Source organism: Aptenodytes patagonicus, chromosome 12 (genome assembly GCF_965638725.1).
Source record: "Aptenodytes patagonicus chromosome 12, bAptPat1.pri.cur, whole genome shotgun sequence".
In the NCBI taxonomy this organism is placed as follows: domain Eukaryota; kingdom Metazoa; phylum Chordata; class Aves; order Sphenisciformes; family Spheniscidae; genus Aptenodytes; species Aptenodytes patagonicus.
The window spans coordinates 1436080-1459613 of record NC_134960.1 but is presented as its reverse complement, the minus strand read 5'-3'; the positions used below and the strand labels follow the sequence as shown (position 1 = coordinate 1459613).

At 39.1% G+C, this 23534-nt stretch overlaps 1 protein-coding gene across 2 annotated transcripts in view; it reads right to left on the bottom strand.

Annotated features, from left to right (window-relative positions):
* NR3C1 (nuclear receptor subfamily 3 group C member 1) overlaps window positions 1-23534 on the bottom strand; it is a 75083-nt gene that overhangs the window by 18008 nt on the left and 33541 nt on the right. For both annotated transcript variants that reach the window (XM_076350306.1, XM_076350307.1), the window contains exons 3-6: window positions 12992-13155; window positions 8788-8904; window positions 3130-3408; window positions 38-182 (exon numbers count right to left, since the gene is read on the bottom strand). In XM_076350306.1, coding sequence (XP_076206421.1) covers window positions 38-182; window positions 3130-3408; window positions 8788-8904; window positions 12992-13155 — 705 coding nt within the window. The remainder of the gene's footprint in view (window positions 1-37; window positions 183-3129; window positions 3409-8787; window positions 8905-12991; window positions 13156-23534) is intronic.

Sequence of the window (23534 nt, the reverse complement as noted above, 5' to 3'; positions counted from 1 at the left end):
CCTGAGAAACCTGGAAAATCACTCACGTCTTACTTACTCGTTAATAATCAGATCTGGTGCAAAGCACAGGAGATTTCCATTTGATTGTTTATATGACCTCCATCCTAAAGCAAAAGCCATTAGGAACATCCATGAGTACTGGAGAAGGGTCATTTGGTCATCCAGATGTAAATTTCGGAAACCTGGAAAAATAAAGATTGAGGTGTGACAGTATTCGTTGCAAAAAATGAAAAAAGGTAACTGTGAAAAGGACCATCTTATCATCAGTACAACTTCTGTATTGCCAACGTAGATTACCACTTTTAAAAGTGTATTTGGTAACAATTTCTGTAACTGTGATGGCTGTACCTGAAATAACAACAAAATTTCTTGCCATATTACAATCATCTGATTCAGTCAAGTATCTCTGTATTTTAGGTTAGATTTTTGGTGGAAGGAAAAAAAGGAATTAGAACAGTAAGATGTTTCTTATGAGAAAGTTCTTGTTGAATAAAAAAAAAGCACTTTAAAAGGGGTGCAAAATTTCAACGCCATTTTCCAGCTAGTAAGGTTATATTCAAATACTTAGCATACCATTAAGGAATCCTTTGTCCATTCAAAATTTTGCATACGTAGAAATTAAGTGTTCCTAACCATAGGACTCAAATTACATCTTCTGGACAATATGACTACATACGAGTCTTGAGCGGTTTGAATAGAAGGCTTCAGTACAACTCGGCCTTGAGCTGGTTTGAATGTGTAACACTCGACCACACAAAACATATATAACACAGAAAAACAGGCAAAAGAGAGCAACAGAAAGAGTAACTCTTGAACTTTGCATCATACATTATATTCACATTTATATATATACACATTTTCAAAATAAATTCTCAGCACCCTGTCTACAAAAGCGCACGCACACTGAAAGCACCGGGCTCTGACGACCATGATGTCAGTTACTTTGTGGATGGACAGAGTACCAGATGCATAATTCTCCACAGGTACTACAGGTATTAAAAGGGGAGGTAATATTAAAAAAATCAGAATATATGTGTGCGCTTATCTGGAACTGATGGTCAGTTAGATAGATTATAAAAGACAACAATTATATTTAAAATACACTATAATTCATTTGGCTATCTTCCAAAAATGACAGTATTTTTTACTTTTTGAGAGAGCAGTCCACTAGACAATAAGGGCTCTAGTGTCAAATTTTGTTCTTATTCAACAACAATCATACACTGAACTTACAAAATACGTATTGCATTAGTTACCATCACTAACTGTGTCTAATCTTGTAAGAATATGTAGCATGAACAGAGACAATTAAACAATAAGGAAATGTGTAAAATCTGAAAATTGGTCCCTTAAACAGTCTTAAAATGTAGGCAGCTTTTAATTTGCAACACTAGTTCCTGTCAGATCCTGCCTACATTTAGTAAGAAAATACCGTGCCACATTGAATCATTATTAAAGTCTGAAATCAAGTTGATTTTATTTAATTTTATTAATCATCTGACATGTAAAGAGCTCATAACGGTGCTGCTTCCTGAAGATGTTTAACTAGATAGCATTGAGTAGGTTAATAGGTAACAAAACTGGGTATGTCTAACAACTTCAAGAAAAGCTTCTGGCTTTGGAGACAGCGGTAACTGCCATTTACTACTTCTAAAATACAAGCCAAGTGTTTCAAAGTTATTTCAAACTTACTGGGTCAAATCTTGAAATCTTTGCTCAAACCCTCCTCAGGAAAAGGCTATTTTGAAATCCCAACTAAAGGGTTTAGCAACCAATGCTGGCTTACTGCTAGCATGTCTGATGGTGTACAACCAGTAGCAGTGTATACAAGTTAAATACTCATGAAGAACCACCTTAGCAACCAAAAAAAAGGGAATAAAAAAGAAAAGAGAAGAATAGTTCCTATTAATATAATTATTAGAGGGAAGATTGGCATTTTCATTAAGAGCATATGTTCTAACCTGAAGGGTTTGTCTAATTAGGGAAACTGTTCAGAAGAGATTATGAACACAGAACTGTTTTATAAAAATGGTATCTAAATTTGTATTTGTGAATACCAGGATGGTCTCCTAAAGACTTGTCCCAGAAGAAAGTGTGCGCAGGTGAACTTTTCCTAATGCAGACCTTGGCTCACTCAGCGTAATTCCCCGTTGCAGAAAAGCCCTGACAGACGTACAAATCTCCCTGGACATATATATTTGAGTTTACTAGCCTTTCTTTCCTACTGTTAATCTATTTCCCCTGCCTCAAAAGAGACACCATTATGACTCATAAATTTCATTATCAGACTTTCCCCAGACCTGTTATGTGATGTTATTCTTGGGCAACATATGCATTATGGAGGTGTGTTTGCTAGGGCTTTTGAAAACAGGTAACTAACCGTACTGAGTAGAAGTGAAAGGGAGAAAAACACTAGTCTTTGGTCTGTCAGGAATAAACAGTTCTTCGGCTTTGGGAGAAGCCGGGGCCGAAAGTAAAGACATACTACGGGATGCTATGCGTTATGTTCAAGGCTGAGATTTGACATCACTTCTTCTGCAAGGCAATTACTAACTGTGTCTTCACGTGGGAGCCAAAATAGCAACAAACCTTCTACATTCCCCAGGTGACAGTCAGTTTAATCGTGTAGCTACAGTGCTTGAGAGACAATGAACATCATGACTTCCACTATGGGACTGCACGCTCAAACGCCTATTTCCAGTTAAGAAAAAACTACAGATATGGTGAGAGTAGTAAAAAAAGAACCGTCCATGAATGCAGACCCAGACAAGCCAGTACAGCAGCACCAGTCTGTAAAACTCAAGAGAACCTCATTGCTAAAAATATTCAAGAAATAATTATCTAAGAAGTGCAGCTAGAGCTAATAAAAATAGTTCTCTACGTTACTTTTATAAACAAATCTCTATTTTAATATGAATTTTAACACTCAATGGTCAAAGGGTTCAGGTAAAATGACGTAACTTGTAATCCTAGTAAATAAATTTTTGCATCTGTGTTTTTTCTGCTTTTCCACTCCAGATGTATTTGAGACACGAATTAGCTCAGATATTACTAAAACTTTATCTACGAAGACAGATTTTAAGTACAATAAATAGACTGCGCTTCGTAATTAACGTGTTTGCATATTACCTGGTATTGCCTTTGCCCACTTCACTGCGGCTACTACTTGCCGTCCTCCCAACATGTTGAGGGTTGACAGTATCCGCCAGCTGGAGTCCGGCAGCGTGCTGTCGTAGCCCGAGTACAGCACCTCCGGCTCGATCACTTCCAGCAGGGAAACCAGGGTCGGGGTCAGCTGCGGCAGGGAGGCAGGAACGATGCTCTTGTTTCCAGGCGTTTCGGAAACATCCCGCGTTCCCGTTACGTTAGTCTGCTGAATTCCTTTTATCTTCTTCTTTGTTTTTCGAGCTAGGAAAGTTTTGGTAAGTCACAGGTTAGATAATGGAAAGTGACCACGCAGCAATAAAAACTACCAGAGGAAATGCGCCTTCCATTTTCCTGCAGTTGTAGATCAGACAGTTGAAACTTTTAAAGCATTTTTTCATAAATCTGTAAGTAATTTCATTTCAATTCTAATTAAACTTCCTGTGAAAATAAGTTTATTTTATGTTTTAATGAAAGTCACATTTATGTTAATGTTTCAAAATGTTAAACAACACCTGCAGGTAGTACAAATACAAGGCCTGATCCTGCAATTTCTGTTACACGCAAGACTTCAGTGAAACTTCATGTGACAGCATGACACCTGTTTGGGAATATTTGCAGGACTGCGCACATTGTAAGTTCCTTAAAATATTAAGTATAGAAACCATACAGAAGAAAGGAAAAAAAAAAATGTATTTAATGGGTAAGAAGTTACTCAATCTCTCGAGCCAGGGAAAACATTTTTTTGAAAATGCTGGGCAGGAGGACGTTTTTCTTTTGCCAACTCTCTTGCATCTAAATCATTGCTGCGTAATTAAACCATAAAACTCATTCGCCAAATAAATAAAACATCACACACATATGTTAACTGTAAACTACAAAAAGTTGGAGCAACAATTTTATTAGCATATTGTCAATAATTGAGTCTCCTACTTGGCTTTCAGCTCTCCTGGATGCAGGCTGCTACACTGAACGCACTATTTAACCGAGACCAAAACGAAACCCAGTTCTTTTCCTGCGTCTCAATTAATTAATTGGTTTCTGTTCTGGAACTTCCAGATAAATCAGTAGCACATAAAAGCATCACGTAATGTGGTTTCACATTCAAAGTTTCTACTGACCTATTCAGAATCTCTAATCATCAGAAATGCACCAACTCTGTAGCTTAACAACATACAAAATCCCCCTCCTGACCCTGTTTCTCCCACTGGCTAGGACAGAGACTTCAAAAACTAACTGCTAAAGATAAGAAATTCTCTGTGGATGTTGTATAAATTGCATTTTCCCAAAGGCTTATACACTGGCCACATTTGCCAAGACTGTCATGGGGGAATAGCAACAGTTATTTCCTTGGACCAAAGAGCTTCTTGTTATTCTCATCTAAATTTTGAAATGGCTGCTCCAAAATCCTTTCAACATTCTGGCATTTTTTTTGCCCCATCATCCTTGTTCTCAAAAGAACAAGGCTGCACCTCGAATACCGTGTTCAGTTTTGGGCCCCTCACTACAAGAACGACATCGAGGTGCTGGAGCGTGTCCAGAGAAGGGCAACGAGGCTGGTGAGGGGTCTGGAGAACAAGTCTGATGAGGAGCGGCTGAGGGAACTGGGGTTGTTCAGCCTGGAGAAGAGGAGGCTGAGGGGAGACCTCATCGCTCTCTACAACTACCTGAAAGGAGGTTGTAGCGAGGTGGGGGTCGGTCTCTTCTCCCAAGGAACAAGCGATAGGACGAGAGGAAACGGCCTCAAGTTGTGCCAGGGGAGGTTTAGATTGGGTATTAGGAAAAATTTCTTCACCAAAAGGCTTGTCAAGCATTGGAACAGGCTGCCCAGGGAAGTGGTTGAGTCCCCATCCCTGGAGGTATTTAAAAACCGTGTAGATGTGGCACTAAGGGACATGGTTTAATGGTGGGCTTGGCAGTGCTACGTTAACGGTTGGACTCGACGATCTGAAAGGTCTTTTCCAACCTAAATGGTTCTATGATTCTATTCTGTGAAAAGCAAATGAACTGCTTTGACTTAAATTTAGATGCACATGCCTGCAGCTTAATGCAGACACCTGGTATGGAGTATTTCCAGCCCAGAAAGTCTGGTAAAATTATAAACAAAAGAAATATATCTGATAAGACAAAGTATTATGCAAGAATTTTTATTAGGCTACGTTACTAGACCTGTCTTAGATATACAGTTGTAACTCACAAAAAAAGAAGATTGAGTTAATATATTTCTTTACCATTTATTTTCAAATATAAAAATACCACAAATTTAAAACCAGCTCCTTAGGGCAAATTATGGAAGATAATCCCCTACAGATAAACTTGGCAAGGAAATAAAAGCATCCAAGATTTTCTGTTAAAAACAAACAACCCCCCCAAAAAAACCCATCCACCCCTGCAGTTTGGCATCCAGCGAGATTGTCCAGGCTTCCTATTTTATTGCACAGGTTTCCTGCCCATTGGGCAGATGGCCTGTGCACCTGAACCACGCAGGCAGTTCACCGTCCTGGGAGATGATGAAACGTTCCCACCACTGTGCTGAAGGCCAAACACTGCCAGATAGACATGGAGACCATGCACCTCACTTCTAAAATGGGATTTATAGTGACAAAACCCACTGCAGTTACAGAGCAGGGCAATGAATATTAGAAAGAGGAAGAGATCCTTCAAAAAACTGAAATAAATTCAAAATGAAGATGACAGAAAAAACCCATAAGTTGCCAACAGTTTAATTATAAAATGCAGTATGAAAGGCCAAAAAAATTATGAGATGACTTTTTACAGGCATAAAACCTAACAATAAATTTTTTTTCAAACACATCAGAAAGAGAAAGGGTGCCAAAGAATGCCTAGGGTCAATTAACAATGAAAGCGGAAATGAGAATTCAAAGAAATAAAGGCTATAGTACAAAATATCATTATTCTACTGTATAAATCTCTGGTACCTGCAGCTTGGTAGTTGTACGTTTTTTCTAGTCCCCTACACCCAAAAAACCCATACAATAGAAACAAGAAAGTTCCAGAAAAGGGTGATAAGTAGGGCCAAAGGTACGACTGATGATAAACCAGACTGTAATAGAAAATTATCAAGCAACATGTTTCTAGTGTACGAGGAACCACTTTTGTCTCAGCACAAGAGCAGGTAAGAACTAAAATAGTGCATGGTAGACTTCATTTATTTAAAAATAAGTTAGCCCGCTACCCATTACCTATCAGTGAAATTCACTGTAGGTATTAGAAACCTAGAACCTGAAGAACTTGAACCTGTCAAGATGCGACGGGACAGGTTCATGGAAGAAGTCTACCAGCAAGTAAGGCTAAGTGAAAGGGGCCTTCAGACTGACATGCTCGGATATTTTGATCTCTTGCTATTCATTAACTGGCTTGCTTATAACCATTATTTATGCACTGAGGATACACCCGATGACTTTTCAAAAAGAAATTACTGTCTAAGAAGTATGCAAATTTAATTATCTTTTAAACAGTAATTCCTGAACTGTGACCCTAAAATAGCCAAAATAAAAGGAACTCTTTTTTAGTCTCTTCTGCACTTTATGCTGCCTTCCAGTTTTCTTTTCTACAAGATCTTCTGTACGACCAATTCACCATCTGTTCAGATCTGTCCGATAAATCGTTGTTTTCATGGTCGTTTTTCACTGTTTCACACTACCTTGGGTTCTTCTATTTTTGCGTTGCTGAGTTTCTAGATCTCTTTTCCTTCTCAGTCACAAAAGCTTCCCCCCTGCCTTTTCCAACAACTTATATAACAATATCCATCCTCCAAAAAGTCACTATTCTCTAGGATTCTCTGTGCCAAAATTCAGGCAAGCAAACTACAGTTGGAAGGGCTCCAAACTACATGCAGAAAAGTGGCAAGTATCAGATGTCATTCAATTTTAGTTTTCTTTGGTGCAGAAAGGCAACTCAAATAACATGTCCTCGAGCCTGAGACAGCTATATTGATGTCTACTTTAAAAAGAGTTCACATAAATTGATGCAGGAATTGCATGCAGGAAATGCATGGAAAAGGCTTACTATTAGAGTAATAGACATAATAAGGTGCTTATTCATATAGATAAATATATGAACATGATATATGTATACTGAAAACAACTATGGAGAGAAAAAAATAGAAACAAGTCTTAAAACAAAATGTATTCTTTTCCACTTCAAAATGAAAATTGTGGGTTTTTGCATTGTTCTGAACTTTCTGTGGGCTTTACTCTTACCTCTGCTTGCTACTGGCCACACCAGCCCCAGCAGGGCATTACATCTTTCCACCTTGGACACCAAGAACAGGCAAGTGGACTGCCCTGCTATTATCTCTGAAGTGCAAGGTTCAGCCCACTGGGAGTGTCTGACAAGCTAAATCTAGCTCCTGGGAGACACGCGATGACAACCTCACATACTTCAGGGATTTATTTTAGAACCCACTATGGTAGATTTTGGCCATTAAGAGATGCAACTCACATCCTGCACAGAGATCACAGTAACACCTCAACAAACCGACCAGCCACCTCCCTCTCCTCCTCCCTGCAAATCTCTACCACAAAGCATGGGATATACTTGTAAACACGTCATAGGAGGGGAAGCATTTCAGACCGTTGGGTTTTTTCCCTTCGCTCTGAAGGAAGGGGCATGTAGAGCCACCTGCAGGGCAGAAAAACTGGTGATTCATCCTCCCGAGAGAGGTTGGAAGCAGAAGAGGAAGAAAGGACGTGCTAACATAGACTCTAATAGGAGTATCATCTCTCTCTTCAACATAATTCACCACTTGGATTTTAGCAAAGGATATTTTCACTGACTGAAATGAAACTCTGTTCATATTTGTATCTGACAAATACATTTTTGACATTTTTATTTTATCTGACAATTTTGATTATACAAGTATCACCATGATAACTATGCTAGTAAGTACTGTATTAATCTCTACAGCTCAAGGAAAAAATATCAAGCACAAAACGCAGCTGACACTAATAAAAATGTTTTATGCCATTTTACAACTGCTGCTAAATCTCTAGTTGATATGTTCTTCAGTTTCTCATAAGCCATCCAGGACTTAGCGGAGAATAAATATGTACTGGTACATTTAAATTTATTTATTTAACCGATCTTTTCTAGAGAGATTCTGACAGACATTTAAGAAGAATCCACAGCATGAACAAAAGTAATTTCCTTTTCTTCAGTTTGAAGATATAAGCTCCACTCCAACCTTAGATCTGTGCCTCTGGGCTTTCCCTCTCATCTGTGGTTTCAGTGTCAGGTCACTCTCCTAAGTAAGGACGGGCAGGCGTCACACTTCCCTACGAGAGTTCTCCTAGAGTTCTGCTGTCTCAGATTCAGTGAAAAAGCAACAAGATATTTTTTATTCTTGTCAGCACGTATAACTCTGGTTTGTGCGTATGACTCACTTCTGCTGAACATACTGAGAGACAGAGCAATTGAGTACGGATAGGAAAGTATAGGAGAAATCTTAGCGTAAAAAAAAATCTTGCTTTTCATTAAAATGCTCACACACGCCATAAAATGCAGTACTTATTTTTAACATATTAAAGTGCTGCTCAAATAATTGCTTTAGCTTCATAAGCAGCATGACCTTTATTGTCTAGGACTCAAAAATAAAAAAGGGATTTGAGCATTTTAAGTTACCTTCGAGGTTCATGCCAGCTTGAAGACATTTCCGGTAGCGGCACGCTGGACAGTTTTTCCTCCGAATTTTGTCAATAATGCAATCATTTCTCCCAGCACACAGATAGTTGTGCTGCCCTGTATTCACGAAGACAAACAAAATCACCATAAGCTCTACAATTAGAGTAGTAGATGAAGTCGTTCATTCAGTAACATTAAGGATCTGGGGACTATGTAATGTCTTTACTTACTGTACTTAATTTCTTGCAAAAAATAAGATCAGTATCCATATGATTTCATATATCTATACACCGAACAGATTTCTAATATGACACCAAAGCCAATAAATTTAGGAAGAAATCCTATTCTCTGTTAACATCAGGCAAATTCCATTTTTAGAACTATTTTTCTCTCACATTCCTCAAAACTATCTTCTACAGCATGTTTCCAATTTCCCTAAATAGTTTCACAAGAGATGTAAACAACATTCATAAACACATTTTGAAAGTATACATGTCAACATTTCTACAGATATATAGACATAGCTTTCACCATTTTGAAAGTCACGAAACCTCCTCTGGTTTAACTTAGAGTCTGAACTGGACAAGCTAAGTTCTCTGACATTTTTACGGATTCAGAGCAAAACTGACCCTAGAAATATGGCAACTTGAGCTACATATAAAAAATAACTGTTTTCCTTAGCTGTTAAGAGCAGAACAACAGAAGAGTAGTATCTATTCTTAATGATCTGAATGATATTAATAATTGTCTCAAGATAACTTTAGAGAAACTTATTACTAAAAGATATATCCTTCTCTCAGATCGGTATCAAAACCCAGATGTTTCTTTAGTTGGGAGAAAGCTGCTACCTAGGCTTTTACACTATATTTCAAAGCCCAGATAGTATAACAGTGAGAGAAACAAACATATTTTCCAAGTACTGAGTTATTAACAATGGAGCCTAAGAGTCTTCTCACAGAAAAAGAGCATGGTTAAGGAATTTGTTTCAAGTCAGCTGTGAAAATTATGGGTAAGCAGAGTCCACTACTATGGTTTTAGTCAAACTTCTCCAGTGAAGTGTTTCAAGTTCCTTGATATTCCAAGGAAGCCCTGAACATTTTTCTGAATGAGCCCCCCTTTCTATTTCTTTTGAAGAAGAGGAAGCCTTACTAACCCTTGTTTCATCCTTGTGTTTAAGATAACTTAAAAAATAGATCCATGATTCACAATTCTGTTTACCATTAGCATACTAACATGCATAGAACAAATATACATGCACACACATGAAATATGCACCGATGAATAGTTGTCATCACTGTAGCAGAACAGAGGCTATAATTTCATGTCTTGCAAAGGTGTTCAACTGAGACCATGGTTTCACACAGTCAATACGGATGCTTCAGGTGTAGATCTTCCTGAGCTGTTCCATTTTTTTTCCTAACAAAAAGCTTCATCTCCATGAAAGTAGTTTGATTTCTTGTATTTACTGCTTACCTATTCTTGCCTTTTTTAGGTGAAAGCTACGCTACTTCTTTGTATTACATTATATTAAAGCCTTCTTGTCACATGAACATTTTGTGGAAAAATGAAGGGAAGTTGATTCCACCTTCTGCTTCATGCCGTCTGACTGCTGCCCAGAGGACATGCCAGTTGCACAAAGGAATGCATTTCAAAAAACAGACAAATATACTTCACAAACAAAATACTGGTAAAAATTGGTAGTGAGCAAATGGAGATATTTCCAAGGGAATTTACAGCAGATAGGGGCATTTTACAGAGAGGCCAGACACTCTTCAACGTTGCAGTGCCCATAGCACAAGTCGGCGCCTGGGGCTCTGAAGCACTATGAGACTGAATGAGTCTTTGCTCATTTGAGCACACCGGCATATAAAAAGGTTAGAAATTACAGACAAAGGATTTTGGGAGATGGAATTAAAAATGCTGAAGAACAAGGACAATGTGGAGCACAGCAGGAGGCAGAGGTGTCGGGGGAACCTGGAACAGAGGGGAGGTGTGAGGACCTGAAGCAAGGTGAGGAAGCGGAGGTGGGGAGGAGTGGTGAAGATCTGGGTTGGCAGCAGGGTGGGGGTAACATGCTGGGAGGTGAACGGGGTTGGTTCTGGAACCAGAGAAAATTAATCGCGAGGGCTCTGGGCTCTGAAGCATGGTGAAAGAAAGAACTAGAACAAGATGGCTTTGGCCATCCTGGGTTCCTGAAGAAAGGCCTGTTTGTGTGAAGAACTGTGTGTAAATATACAGCTGCTGTTCCACCTTCATCCTTCCTCTTCTCCTCTAGTTCTACTCTCGGCTGAAAGAAATACACTTTATATTGATTTTCTACATACTGATACTTTCAGTTTTTGTGACTATTTCCATCACAGTATACATGTGTGTAGACAAAGCTATAGAAAAAGGGTTTCAGGCTAAAGGCTGGATAACCAATGTGCAGAGTCAGCTTGATCTGTATACTAACAGGTGCCTGGCAGCTATTAATAAAAAGGATATTAAAGAAACAAATTCTTTTTACATATGTTCCTAATAAGAAAAATGCCTGTAAGAGACAAAAGCAAATTATTTGTTCCTTAAAGTGCATACTAGAACTAACAGATCCTGGAAGAGCTCCTGAAAACATCCACAATATCTAAATCAGAAGGATTAAGCTTGGGATAATCTGTGGAACAATAAAAATGAAAGTGGAGGTAAGCCTTGAGAAATTTATTGCAATTTTTCAGCTATAAGCCTGCTTACATTTTTAACATTAATACAGTTGATATAAGATGCGGCAAGTCGCATCACTGATCAAAAGGAATTACTGGATTGACTTCTTCACGTATCAATACTTTCATGATTTGTTTAAGCTTGAGGACAGGCAAAACCATCGCTATGACATATGTTAAGCTGCCATATAATACTACTTCTGAGGGATATCCAGTGACCTTATTTTAATTGAAGATACAGGTGATTATTTGCTTCAAATAAAGAGCCTGGCTCTAAATGGGAGCGCAACTCCAGACAGGACCAGTTGGGAGTCACGGAGAGCACAAGCAGCTCAGTGCTTTGCACTTGAGCTCATATCGTCTCTTGTTATACTTCAGATACAGGTTCAGCTTCCCACAGAACTGACATCCTTTCCCCTTGTGACTAGCAGAAACTGTGATACGAACTTGACTTTTCCGATCACTCCGAGAGGCTCTGCGTTTCCACGGAGCTCCCTATTGCATCCAGTGAGCTGGGAACTGGGAGAAGGTGCTCCTTCTGAAAGGCTGAATGGTGGCTCATCATTGTCAAAACAGCCTTCCCTCTTCCCCAGTGAAAACCAACTTGCAAAAATGTTAGCAAAAATTGACAGTCTGACTCACTTCAAAATACCCAGGAATGGCTGCATGAGACAGGAAACCCTGTAAGGCTGTAACTAAGAACAAAGTAATTTCAGAATAGAGGAATTGCTATCCTTTCAGAGACACTGAGAATATACTCCAACTTTTCTGCATCTCTCTGATACTGAAGCGAAGAGTCAGACATTGAGGTACAACCGAGTTCATTACATAATGGCTGCTTATGCAGCCTCAAAATCACAGATTGCTTATTCTGCTATACGCACTACAGACTCACATTTAGTTTTCCATCATCTCTATTTTCTAGAACGATTTTCTTCCTGTGATTAGAGAGAAATCTCGATGATCCAAAACTACACACATGTTCCTGTTATCTAGCTACCCCTGCAAATATCACACATGGACATATATTTAATATAATCAGTATTGCTTATAGGAAAAATTGTAAAACTATATAATCTTGCATAGAAGAGATTTATCAAGTTTCACGTACAGTTTTGTACACAAAACCAGCTAACATTAAACATAAAAATCACAAACTTTACAAATCTAACGCACACAAATATCTGTATATAAATAGGACAAATAAACAAAAACAACAGTGAAAGAAAACGAAAGAAACAAAAAGCCAAGACAACAATACATCCTTTTACACTGTGAATGAATGGGAGCATTTTATAAATGTAAATGGAATCTATGCTTCAGATAATCACACCATTATCAATGTTACTTACTATGAAAAGATCAGTGATAGAATGGATGGGATTTTCCACTAGGTTCCTAGCAAAACCATGGATTCCAGCAAGATTAAACAGACTGGTTTTGAGTGTGGATGACATGTACATGGGTTTTATATTTTTAAACAGCAAATTCATCAAAACATGTCTTACCTTCCACAGCTCTTTTGAAGAACACTTTGCAGCTGCCACAAGTAAGAACACCGTAATGACACCCAGAGGCCTCATCAGAGCAAACAAGACAAAGCTTGGGAGGTGGTCCCGTAGTTGCTGAGGTTGTGGATGGAGAGGAGCTTACATCTGATCTCATTCCAGGGCTAAAAAAAAGCATAAAAATACTTTTAATTAAGATCTATGGGATACTGGCAAACATAATATTCATAACTGCAAGAAACAGACTGCCCTTATCCTCAAACATTACAGTTCTGCACACCAAGTTCACTGGGCTCTGAAACAGTTAACCAATTAATTTTGTAAAACATAAGTAAAGCTGTATGGATTTTTCACGGCCTATTTGACTAGGTCAAGATTACTTCCCTGACACATCTCTGAAGCCAAGTTTCTTGCATAATTATCCTAGCCTTTAAAATTGACTCTTAAAAAATGCTCTTATTCCATATTGTTTTCATTACTGTCACATTCCCTGCAGCCTGCACTGAGTCCTACAAAAACCTCTTTTTCCAGTATCATCAGAGTTTTCTCCTGGGATACTATTATGCAAGAAGCTGTGCAAATTAAGCCATATATCGATACATATTTACAGTAATAAATGATCATTTCACCCCAGCATTTTAGGAAAAGAATATCTATTCCTCATTTCAGGATCTGGTTTTCCTATGTAAACATACATGCCATCTACAAATGAAGGGTTAGTTCTTTAACAAAAAAAAAAAATCATTGTTAGAACAATAAACAATGTATCGTAATCACCTTCGAGCTGCTTCTAATCATCAGGGCTGAACCAACAGTGGTTGTGCCAAAGTTGAGAGGCTAATCTTACTTAGCACGTGCAAACAACATAGCCAAAACCTGACGCGTTACCTGTTGAAGGCTGCCTCGACACCTCCTGTTATAAGGCACGTTGTTGAGTTTTATTTCACAGTTTTGAACTTTTAAAATGGAGTTTCTATACCGTATGCTTAACTTAGTTATTTTCACAGAAAATTTTGTCCAACAGGGTTCCAGCCACTTTCCAGATGAAGCTAGAAAATAACACTTTTTTTAAGCCTTTACTCGGAAACTCTCCAGAACATCCACGCTCCCTAATGTGGGCTTAACATTTATATGTGGGCTGGCTTTTGCATGGAAAATTCCTTTTCCTCTCCTCAAGAAAGTCTGACCAGATTTGGTCACACATTTTAAAAAAAACCATAGTTCTCAAACATTCACAAAACCCTTAAAATTCCAGCCCAAATTAAAACACCCCAACACCTGGGAGGCTTTACTTTTGAACAGGTTGCCTCCATACGCCCCATCCCCAGAGAGCAATTGAGAAATGGCCCGTCCGGTGATTCCAAGGACTTTTGCTGTTGCATTTGCTCATACCGGGAGGGAGTTAGATAATAAAAGCAGACACAAGGAGCGGGAATCCTACCACTCAAATGCAGAGGGATAAAAGTCAAACCAGAATAAACATGTCAGTGAAGTCCACACTTCGACAAATATGGAACCAGAGGGCAGAGAACAGTGAAAACGACTTGTGTTAGGGAAAAAAATGAGTCTGATATGAGCTAGGCGAGAAGGTGACCTGTATCTAAGCTAGAGCAGAGAGGGCTGAGCAGAAAAGTAAAAAACAGACAAGAACACAGCAACAGCTCAAACATGCTGGAATAGCTGTGGGAAGAAGGAGAGAAGAGCAAGACCAGAACAAGGGTGGTGCGAAGGCTTCAATAGGAATGAAGCAGAATGAATCAACCTTGAGGAAAAAGGGAAGAAAAAAGCCCACCCAGGAAAGAATGCTTCTTTCCAGAACTTGGAAAAGAACTAAAATCCATCACATCGCTCCTTTGTATTCAGAAAATATTTGTGAAATGCTGCAAGACTACTTCTACTCTATTACTCTACAAAGAGGCTGACAACCATCATTAGCTAGTCTGTCAACTAAAGTGGCAGTCACCCATAGACTGCAATCCTGTTTACGATCCGTATGATGGCTTTTCTGTGTTTTCTAGTTAATTTGTCTTCTTTTAAAGAGCAGAAAGCTTTTGCACAATCCAGCACTCAACATCCAAGTACTGGCAGAACGTAATTCAACCCAGTTACATTTATTTGATGTCCTTACAAACACACATCTTTAATTACATGCTCATCCTAATTTCTACAAAGCATGTCTGCCTTCCTCAGTGCAGAGGCGCTCTAGGAATGAATACTGTAACGATGGAAGCTGCCATTTGCATGGCCCCATCTCCTCTGATGAAGAAATCGGCTGAGAGAAGCCAATGGCTATGGGTTTGCAGGAAAAGAAACCTCATGGTTAAGGAAGCTGAGGATTCCAGTCTACTTCTGCCTCTTATCACAAAGCTGTGCGTGATGGTATTTGGTTAATGCAAACCAGCCTTTTCAGAAATCCTGCCTTCTTAACACGCAGCTTGAGATCTGGCACATACTTTGAAGAAAGGCACACCACAACCTCAAGTCAACGGAGCTGTGCTTTGAGCTGAGCGATGCCCAGCTCCTCTGGTTGAAGAGACCCTTCCCCGTCACTCAACTGGAACCGGTGCATATGCTCAATATGGACCATACACGTATTGCACATTTTGGGTGCTCCTGCCTTTCCCAGCAGGTCTCAGCTTTACTCCGTATTCAGAGAGGTAAGGTCTCCGCGCCCTTTGGGGTGCCTCAGGAAGTACAGGGCAGACCCCCGCCGCTGCCAGAGCAGTTCACTGAGCACCACAGCCTGCTGCGGGACCTCACGTTGCCCCCGGGTGCTGGGCTGCAGCGTGCACATCTCCTCCGCTTTGGGGCAGGTCTGCTGTTCCACGAAGATTTCAGAAGGAATCCAGAGACGAGAGGACAACCTCAGGCTTGAGAACCCGTACGTGGTTCTTTGCTCCCTCACGGCTTTCCTGTCTAATTAGACAAGTAATTTTGACTACAAAGCTTTGCTTCCTTTCATGCGATAAATATATTACTTTCTTCTGTTTGGTTTGCTGTGGGTTCCACCCCCCCATGCCCCCCCCCCAGCTTACTGATCCATTTGGAAAAAGGAATTAAATTGTTTCGCTGCTTTGTACTGTCATATGCAAAATAAAAAATAAATCAATCATCAACACTTACTTCAAAAACAAACAACCCCCCCTATTAAAAACAGTAATCACTGGCCAGTCAAAAGCTACTGTAAGTTGCCTTATTTTCTCTAAAGTTTTAGGCCCAGTAGCTCCTTTTCTTATACTAAAAATCTCAGTTTAAACATTGAAATATAGGCTGGGAGCCTATGATTTTAAATAAGGAATATATAACTTGAGAACTTCATTTCATTAAAATGATTAAAACCAGAAAAAGATGGAAACATCTTTCCATGCATAGTTTTGAAGACAGCTAATTTAGATACAAAAATTAAACTCTCTATACCTTACAGATTTCTGACAAAAGTGTTTTTAAGGAAACATTCATCAACTGTCATAGAAACTATGGTAGTACCAAACATATTCAACTGAAGCTTTTCAATCACCTTTAATTTTTAAACAGGGCTCCTTTTCTGTACCAGTACCATAGAAAATGTAATATGAGAAAGAAAACAGATGATATGACTTACAAAACTAAAAATAAATTATTACATTGATTAATAAAGCAGTAGCCAGCAATCTAATCTGGGCTTCTGGCATATCTTTTCAAGCCTGGCTATATCAGATAAGGCCAATATTTACTAACTGTGTGGAGAGCTGCCAGACACTGACAGTCCTCTGGTTGTGCAAAACACAATTTTGCTTGCCTGGAACATGGAGAACAGGAGGGATTATAGTGCATAAGAACTCCTGCAAGAGCTACAACAAGCTGGCTGCAGGTTTAATATAAATCTTTTACCTATAAAGTTATACGTAGTAAAAGACAAACAACCACTTCCCAAGGAAGAGGTAAGGGAGGGAAGTTACACTCCGAGATCATATAATAATAAAAAAGTTACCTTTCAGTTATTTGCAGAAATGTTTTTAAACTCAACAAAAACCTAATAAACTATGTTTCTTATCTAAATAAAACGTCAAGAAGCACAGATGAGAGGGGAAAAAGATTCCAAATTTTAAGGGTTCCAAATTTGTAAAAACTTTAATTAAATTTTATTTTGGGAGGCAAGTTGTTACTTGTTTAAGGGTACTGATCTCCATTCCCATGTACTTTCAGAAACTATTTATATATAAACTAATTTTATTCGTTCGTGTAGATACATTTATTGTTTCCAGTCAAGGAAACATATGGGGGTAAAATAGAAAGACTTAAAGAAAAGAAGATGCAGCTACAGTAACGAGCTCTGTAGAAATCAAGTTGTTTAAACAAAGCCATTTCTGTGTTAATCATTTACCAGAGATTTTTGAACCAGGCTCAAGGTTCAAACTTTAATAAAGTCAGGTGTGGTAACGTTTACGGTGGTGTGAAGTTTTCCTTTCTCAGGGTCCCCGTCCACTGCGGGTCACGTCGTCCTCCCGCGGAGGCCAGTGGCCAGGGCCCGGGGAGGGGGACACACGCTCACGGGGGGGCCGGGTGAGTCAGCCACACCAGCACCACGCTCCTCCAGCGAGGCTATTAAAGCCGGGATATCAGATGCGGGTGACCAAACTCACAGCCCTGCAATCAGCTATAAACACTTCAGCAGAAAGATGCGGCAGATAGTTATTCGCTCTTCTGAAGAAGCCTTCCTCCAGCATAGTTGTTCGTTACTGAAGAAAACATTTGCTTGTTCCTCTTTCTGCTTTCTTCTCTCTTTACTGTGAAGAACATAAAACCTCCACGACACAACACAGAACACGCACACTCCCACATGTTGAACTTACTAACATTATAACATTATTTTAAAAATACACTACCTTCCTGTTACTTTGCATCATTAAACAAAAAAATCTCCAGTAAGATAATGAAGAGACAAATACTTTCAGCAACTAAAATTATTAGTCATTTATAGTCTACAACTGACAACTCTTTATCAGCGAATGAAAGCTTAGGACGATCAGCCTCAATTGATTTTGTCCAAGACCATGCCCAGCCCTAGTGCTCTTCTGCTGAAGGGTAAATTCTTTTCTAAAATGCAAATTAAATTAGCACCAATAGCAACTTACACACGTGCAATGAGAATAGAACTTGGTTAACAGTTTAAAAACTAACTGCATTTAAGGAAAACGGCTGCAAGCTACAGAACAGGAGAAGCAGCAACTCGGGAAATCTGTGAGGCTGCTAGGCAAAGAGGCAGCTGTCACCTTCACAATTTTCACCTTTTAAAAAAAAAATCTACCCTGAAGAAAAAAGTTCAGGGGAAACGCATAATACAAGTTTTTTTCAGACATACAGACAACTAAGTTATTCCTTGGTGCTATTATAAATTACAAAACCAGAACATTTGCAACTGGCTCCTAAAAACCTGTAACAAAATGTTATTCATGTCCAACTGCCAACTCTGAGGAAAGAAATGGATGCAGTATGTCTAGGGTTGGAAGAAACAGCACAGAATTTGACTATATTTATTTTGACTAGTCTTTTGATAGACTATTCATTTTGCTCCTACCTCTAATATAATGCTTCACACATATGAGTTGCATTCACTCATGATACATCCAGACCACAATATACTGCACACCATCAGTCCTGGTTCTCCAGCACAGGTCACCTTAGTATTGAACTAACATATTCTTAAAAGCGAGTTACTTATCTGTATAAGGAGTACCACCAAACTAACAGTAAAGAAACGATTTTCAATGTCATTGCCATCTGGGCCTCACTCTTATCTTCTAGCAATGAGAACAATGTAAACACTCGGCTGCATACACCAACTGATTACATTTTTTGAATTGCTTACTTATTTCCTTATTAACTAGAGAAACTACTAATTATTTTTTATACCCTCCTAGGCAGGAAAGTAGTTTTCAGTTCAAGCAGGAAAAATTTTTACAACAAGGCTATTGACATTATACTTGTCATTACAATATTAAAATAAAAGTGTATTTGCCAATTGAAAATAATTTCAAAAATGCATTTTGCCGAGAACCTGAACCACTGGTTACAATGGTCTCTTCTATCTCTTGTAACTTACTCAAGTTAAGTTTAAAGAGACTGAAAATTGGTACGAGCTGGTAAGAACCAACATTTTCCTCCCAGGCTGTCTGCAAACTCTATGCAGATACACACACTGCCTTTGGTTTGTCTGCCCGCCGCCGAGGGCGCGCACAGCTCAACTATTGTCACCGGGCACTGAACACACGGCGATTTACCCAAAGTCAAAGGTGTCTTGGGGTTCTGACCCAAACATTCCTACTGACTGCCTGAATATACAAAACACCCACAAACCCACAATACAAACAAAAAAGTCCTCCAAATAACTGAAGAATAGGTAGGTTCTGTGTAAAAGTTTTCTCTCCCGTTTTGTACTTAAAACGGAGAACTGAATTGCTTTGGTTAAAGCACTGTTCTTGATTACAAGCACGTCCCCAGTGATACCATAATAAATTAAAAATCTACTACGGATTACAGTATTTAATCAAAGCCTGCGATTAAAAGCATCCAGTATTACTGTTTTACAGCCCATTTGAAAGCCAAGATGATTAACACCATTTCCTTTATCACGCACCCAGATAAATGCCATATCATGACTTGATAAACCAGGAAACCAGATTTTGAACTAACAGCCTAGTTTTGTGCACGTGCCTATAACACAACCAAGATAACACCAACATGAGGAATGGGTCACCCAGAAAGGCCATGGCCAGATTTGCTTTGTTGCTGGATACAGAAACTCGTGGCAGAGAAACATGTTATTTTACAATCAGATTGGCAGGTACCATGGTGCCTCCTCCTGACATTGTCTCTACATCAGGATAAATTTTACTGCTAACTTACAATGGAGTACTGGGATTCTAATTCACAGAAAAATTTAAAATATGAGACATACCTAAAGCAGCAAAGTCTCATAATTAACCTCTCCATCTGCAGAACAACATACATTTTACCACCCCTTTAATACAACTAAAGCAGACTGTAGGATTCATTGCTTTGTATAAAGTTGCCTCAAACACCGTAAACATTTTTGCTTATGTTTCCAACAACTCAGGTACATCATAACAAGGACATTGACCAAAGTACCAAGACAGAGTTCAGAACAAAAAAGTGACTTCAGTTCACACGAAGACTTTACATACATCTGTTATGAAAGATTTTATGTATAAAAAAACATTTACTATTGGCAAACAAAATAAATTGGAATTAATACCTTTCCTTTAAGTATGGTTGTACAGAACCAGTCAAACCTTGATGCTGGTGAGGTTTTGATCAGGCCAGAGGTCTTAAAGAACCTGAGTTGCAAACCTAAGCTCTATTCTCCATAAGTATATGGAGAAATAGTATTTAATCAGAAAACCCAATACATATAAGCTTTGAACGTGCAGAAAGTCCTGCCTTCTCCTCGTCTGTCCCAAGCACATGCCTCAACACCCAAGCGCTCTCCTGGAAGCACACACGAGTACCGGCAAGGGCAGCACGAGCATCACAGCAGGCTGCGGCTGCTGGAGAAGGGACACGCGCACACCCCGACACGGGAACAGTACACACACCCCCCAACACCACGCGCTGGCTGACACGATCTGTCACTCTGGAGAAACGGATATATGAAGCTCTACTAAACACGTAGAATTACATGACAAACACGCGTCGTTAAGAATAGGCTTCACAGGGAGCTTGTGTCTTTCTAACGCTAGGCAGAGGCAGCAGGGACCATCATTCGAAGCGCTGTTGTTTCATTTCTCATAAATTATACTCTATTAAATAAAAAAAACCCTGAGAGCACAGGCAAATACCAATAGCGTGTTAACAGAATAATAATTTTCAGAGATTCCTGATATAGCGCAAGGGAAGTAAAACCACCACATTAAATAGCGCGGGTTCCCTATGGGCATCGGGCCCTTTTATCTCTCTCTCAAAGTCTGCACGATATTTATTCCAAAACCTGAGGAGGCGCGTCCTACCGCAGGTGACTCGGCGCTCTCTTTAATCACCACGCCAGTACCGGGAGGGCTCGGAGGAGCCTCCGGCAGCTCCAGAGCCACTGGCACCAAAGACACCCCTTCTCCCCGCTCCGAAATGGCGTCCGCTACCATTTTAGAGCTCGCACAGGAGTGAGAAAGAAACACTAACGCAAGTGAGCAACGCGACGTTTTTTTTTCCCCTTTTGGATACTCTCCAGAACGTAAAGGTTTCAAGGGCACAGGCAAAGCTTTCTTGGAATGGATAAATGGTAATTGATGTTGCAGCTGCAACCTTAGCTAGAGCTCTTGGGATTTCAAATGTACTACAGCCCTAAAGTATTTATGACCAGAATATGATAATTAAATTATATGTTCTAAACTTTTACATTTATTACAGTGCTCCAGTAAAGCAGCCAAAAAAGTCTTACCTTCAAGGGTAGGACTTAATTTCTATATGAATCAATTTATGCATATTTTTCCAAAGGTGGTTTTTTTTTTTTTTTAAATTTCATTGTGCACCCTTGCTTCCTTAAATAAAGAGGCAGCAAAAGAAAGAGTAAGACGGAAGCCAGTACCTTTATACTTAAATAAAAACTTTACATAAAAATATGGAATCAAATCATCCTGGGCCATCCTAATTCTTTATGCTTTGCTGGATAACAAAATATGCATTTGATCTACACATATTTACACACAGGTTGTGGATCATCTGAAAACTTGACTTTCAAGAACTCAATCTTGCAGATAGATCCAGCTTTATATGCATACGTATGCACTCTGCGTTTACAAACTAAGGTGCAAGCAGGTGTCTCTGCAAAAAGAGACCCGAATTAGGAAGGCTGCAAGACTAATACGCACTCAGTAGAAGAAAGCTCAAAAATCTAAACAGAATTAGATGATTTTTTTTTTCTTCATTTTAAGCACAACACATGAAATTGTTCCTAGTCCATTCAATCTCTGAATGCAGCAAGCGCTGTTTCCGATCGCAGCGGCTACAGAGGTATGTTTTTAACCTGTGTGACACTTTCTTGGAAGCAGTTTCTTAGTTTTCTGAACCTTGCAAACTAACTAAGAGCCAATGTACCCACCAAAAATTTATTATCTTAACATAGGTCCCTTAACATACTAATTTCATTTGCTAGCACACTGAATTCAACAGGACAGCAGAACTCTTGCACAGAGATATTCTGTCGTTATTAGAACAGACCCATGCGCTTAGATCAGTCACAGCATTTTAGCTTATCCTACATAGTCAGCACGTATCGGAAAAGTATTTTACTCCTTATAACAGCACCCTTATTAATGTGGTACCAGAGGAACTGAACTTAAAATATTAAACAGGATATGTTCCATTAATGACCTCAGCATGAGCTATGTACATTGCTCTGGTTGTCTTAACATGAATGCTTGTGTCACTCACAGGACTGCAGTTGCAGGCTGCCAAAATGATGTTGCTAGGAAAGAAGGCAAGAGACATCTGGAAAGCTGACTTTAACGTACATGGAAAAATATTAATGGTACTGTAAGAAATGCAGTAAGAGATTGAACTAAACTGCAGTAGTCACAGAACAGCTATTTTAAAAGCTGCAGGATAATACTTGCATAGTCAAATTGAGTCATAGAGCTATAAATAAATTTAGACTGGTAATTAGAAAGTTCATTTCTGCTATTTTGAAAAAAATAAAGACTCTTCTGCTGCCAGTGTAATCCTCTAACAGTAATCCTGACTCTGATTTTTATGAATGTGTGCGCACAGTCTTATTCAACACAGTTTGTGCTTTTATCAGCACTGCGTAACTATTTTCTGCTTTGCCGAAAAAAATAACAATTAAAGAAACAAAATAAAATCAACAAATGCAAATAAGAAAGTAGAAACAAAACCTTAATTCTTCTTCTTCTGAGGAGGGAAGATGGAAGCAGGGCAAGAGAAGCAGAAAGGAATGTTTCTTCCTTAATTCTCTCTACAGACCTTCAAGGAAGCTCTGTTTAAAGGTGGAACTGATACTGAAAGAAAGTCAAGACGGTAACTTCTTCAGCGCACAAACTCCATTTCCTTGTCGGTCTGTATGAAGCCTTGCACAATGTGGCTTTACCCTTGGCATAGGCTTTCACACTTTTTTGTCAATGAAAAGAATACATTTACATGCGGAGTAGTTTATTATGGAATATTAACCAACGTGTTGCATTCTGGGCTCTGCTTCAGTGGAAATATATGGAGAAGAGGGATGGGATGTGTGCCAATTTTAGGCTTTGGCCTCAGTCCATTTGATGCAGATCCAGGATGACTTGGTTGACTGTTGAGTCATAGGTTGGTTCAATCGACGTTATTTTACATTTGACTAGTTATTGTTCTTTAAACTTTGAACAGGAGTCCAGAAGCTCAAAAATCACCAGTGAACCAAAAAGAAAGGGGCCAAAGCAGAATTTAAACAAGATTCTTAAGCAAGAAAAATACTCTCCTTAAATGACACCTACTTTTAGCAGAGATGGCTAAAAAACCAAAACCTACCTCACAATTTAAAAAATTTCTGTTATAT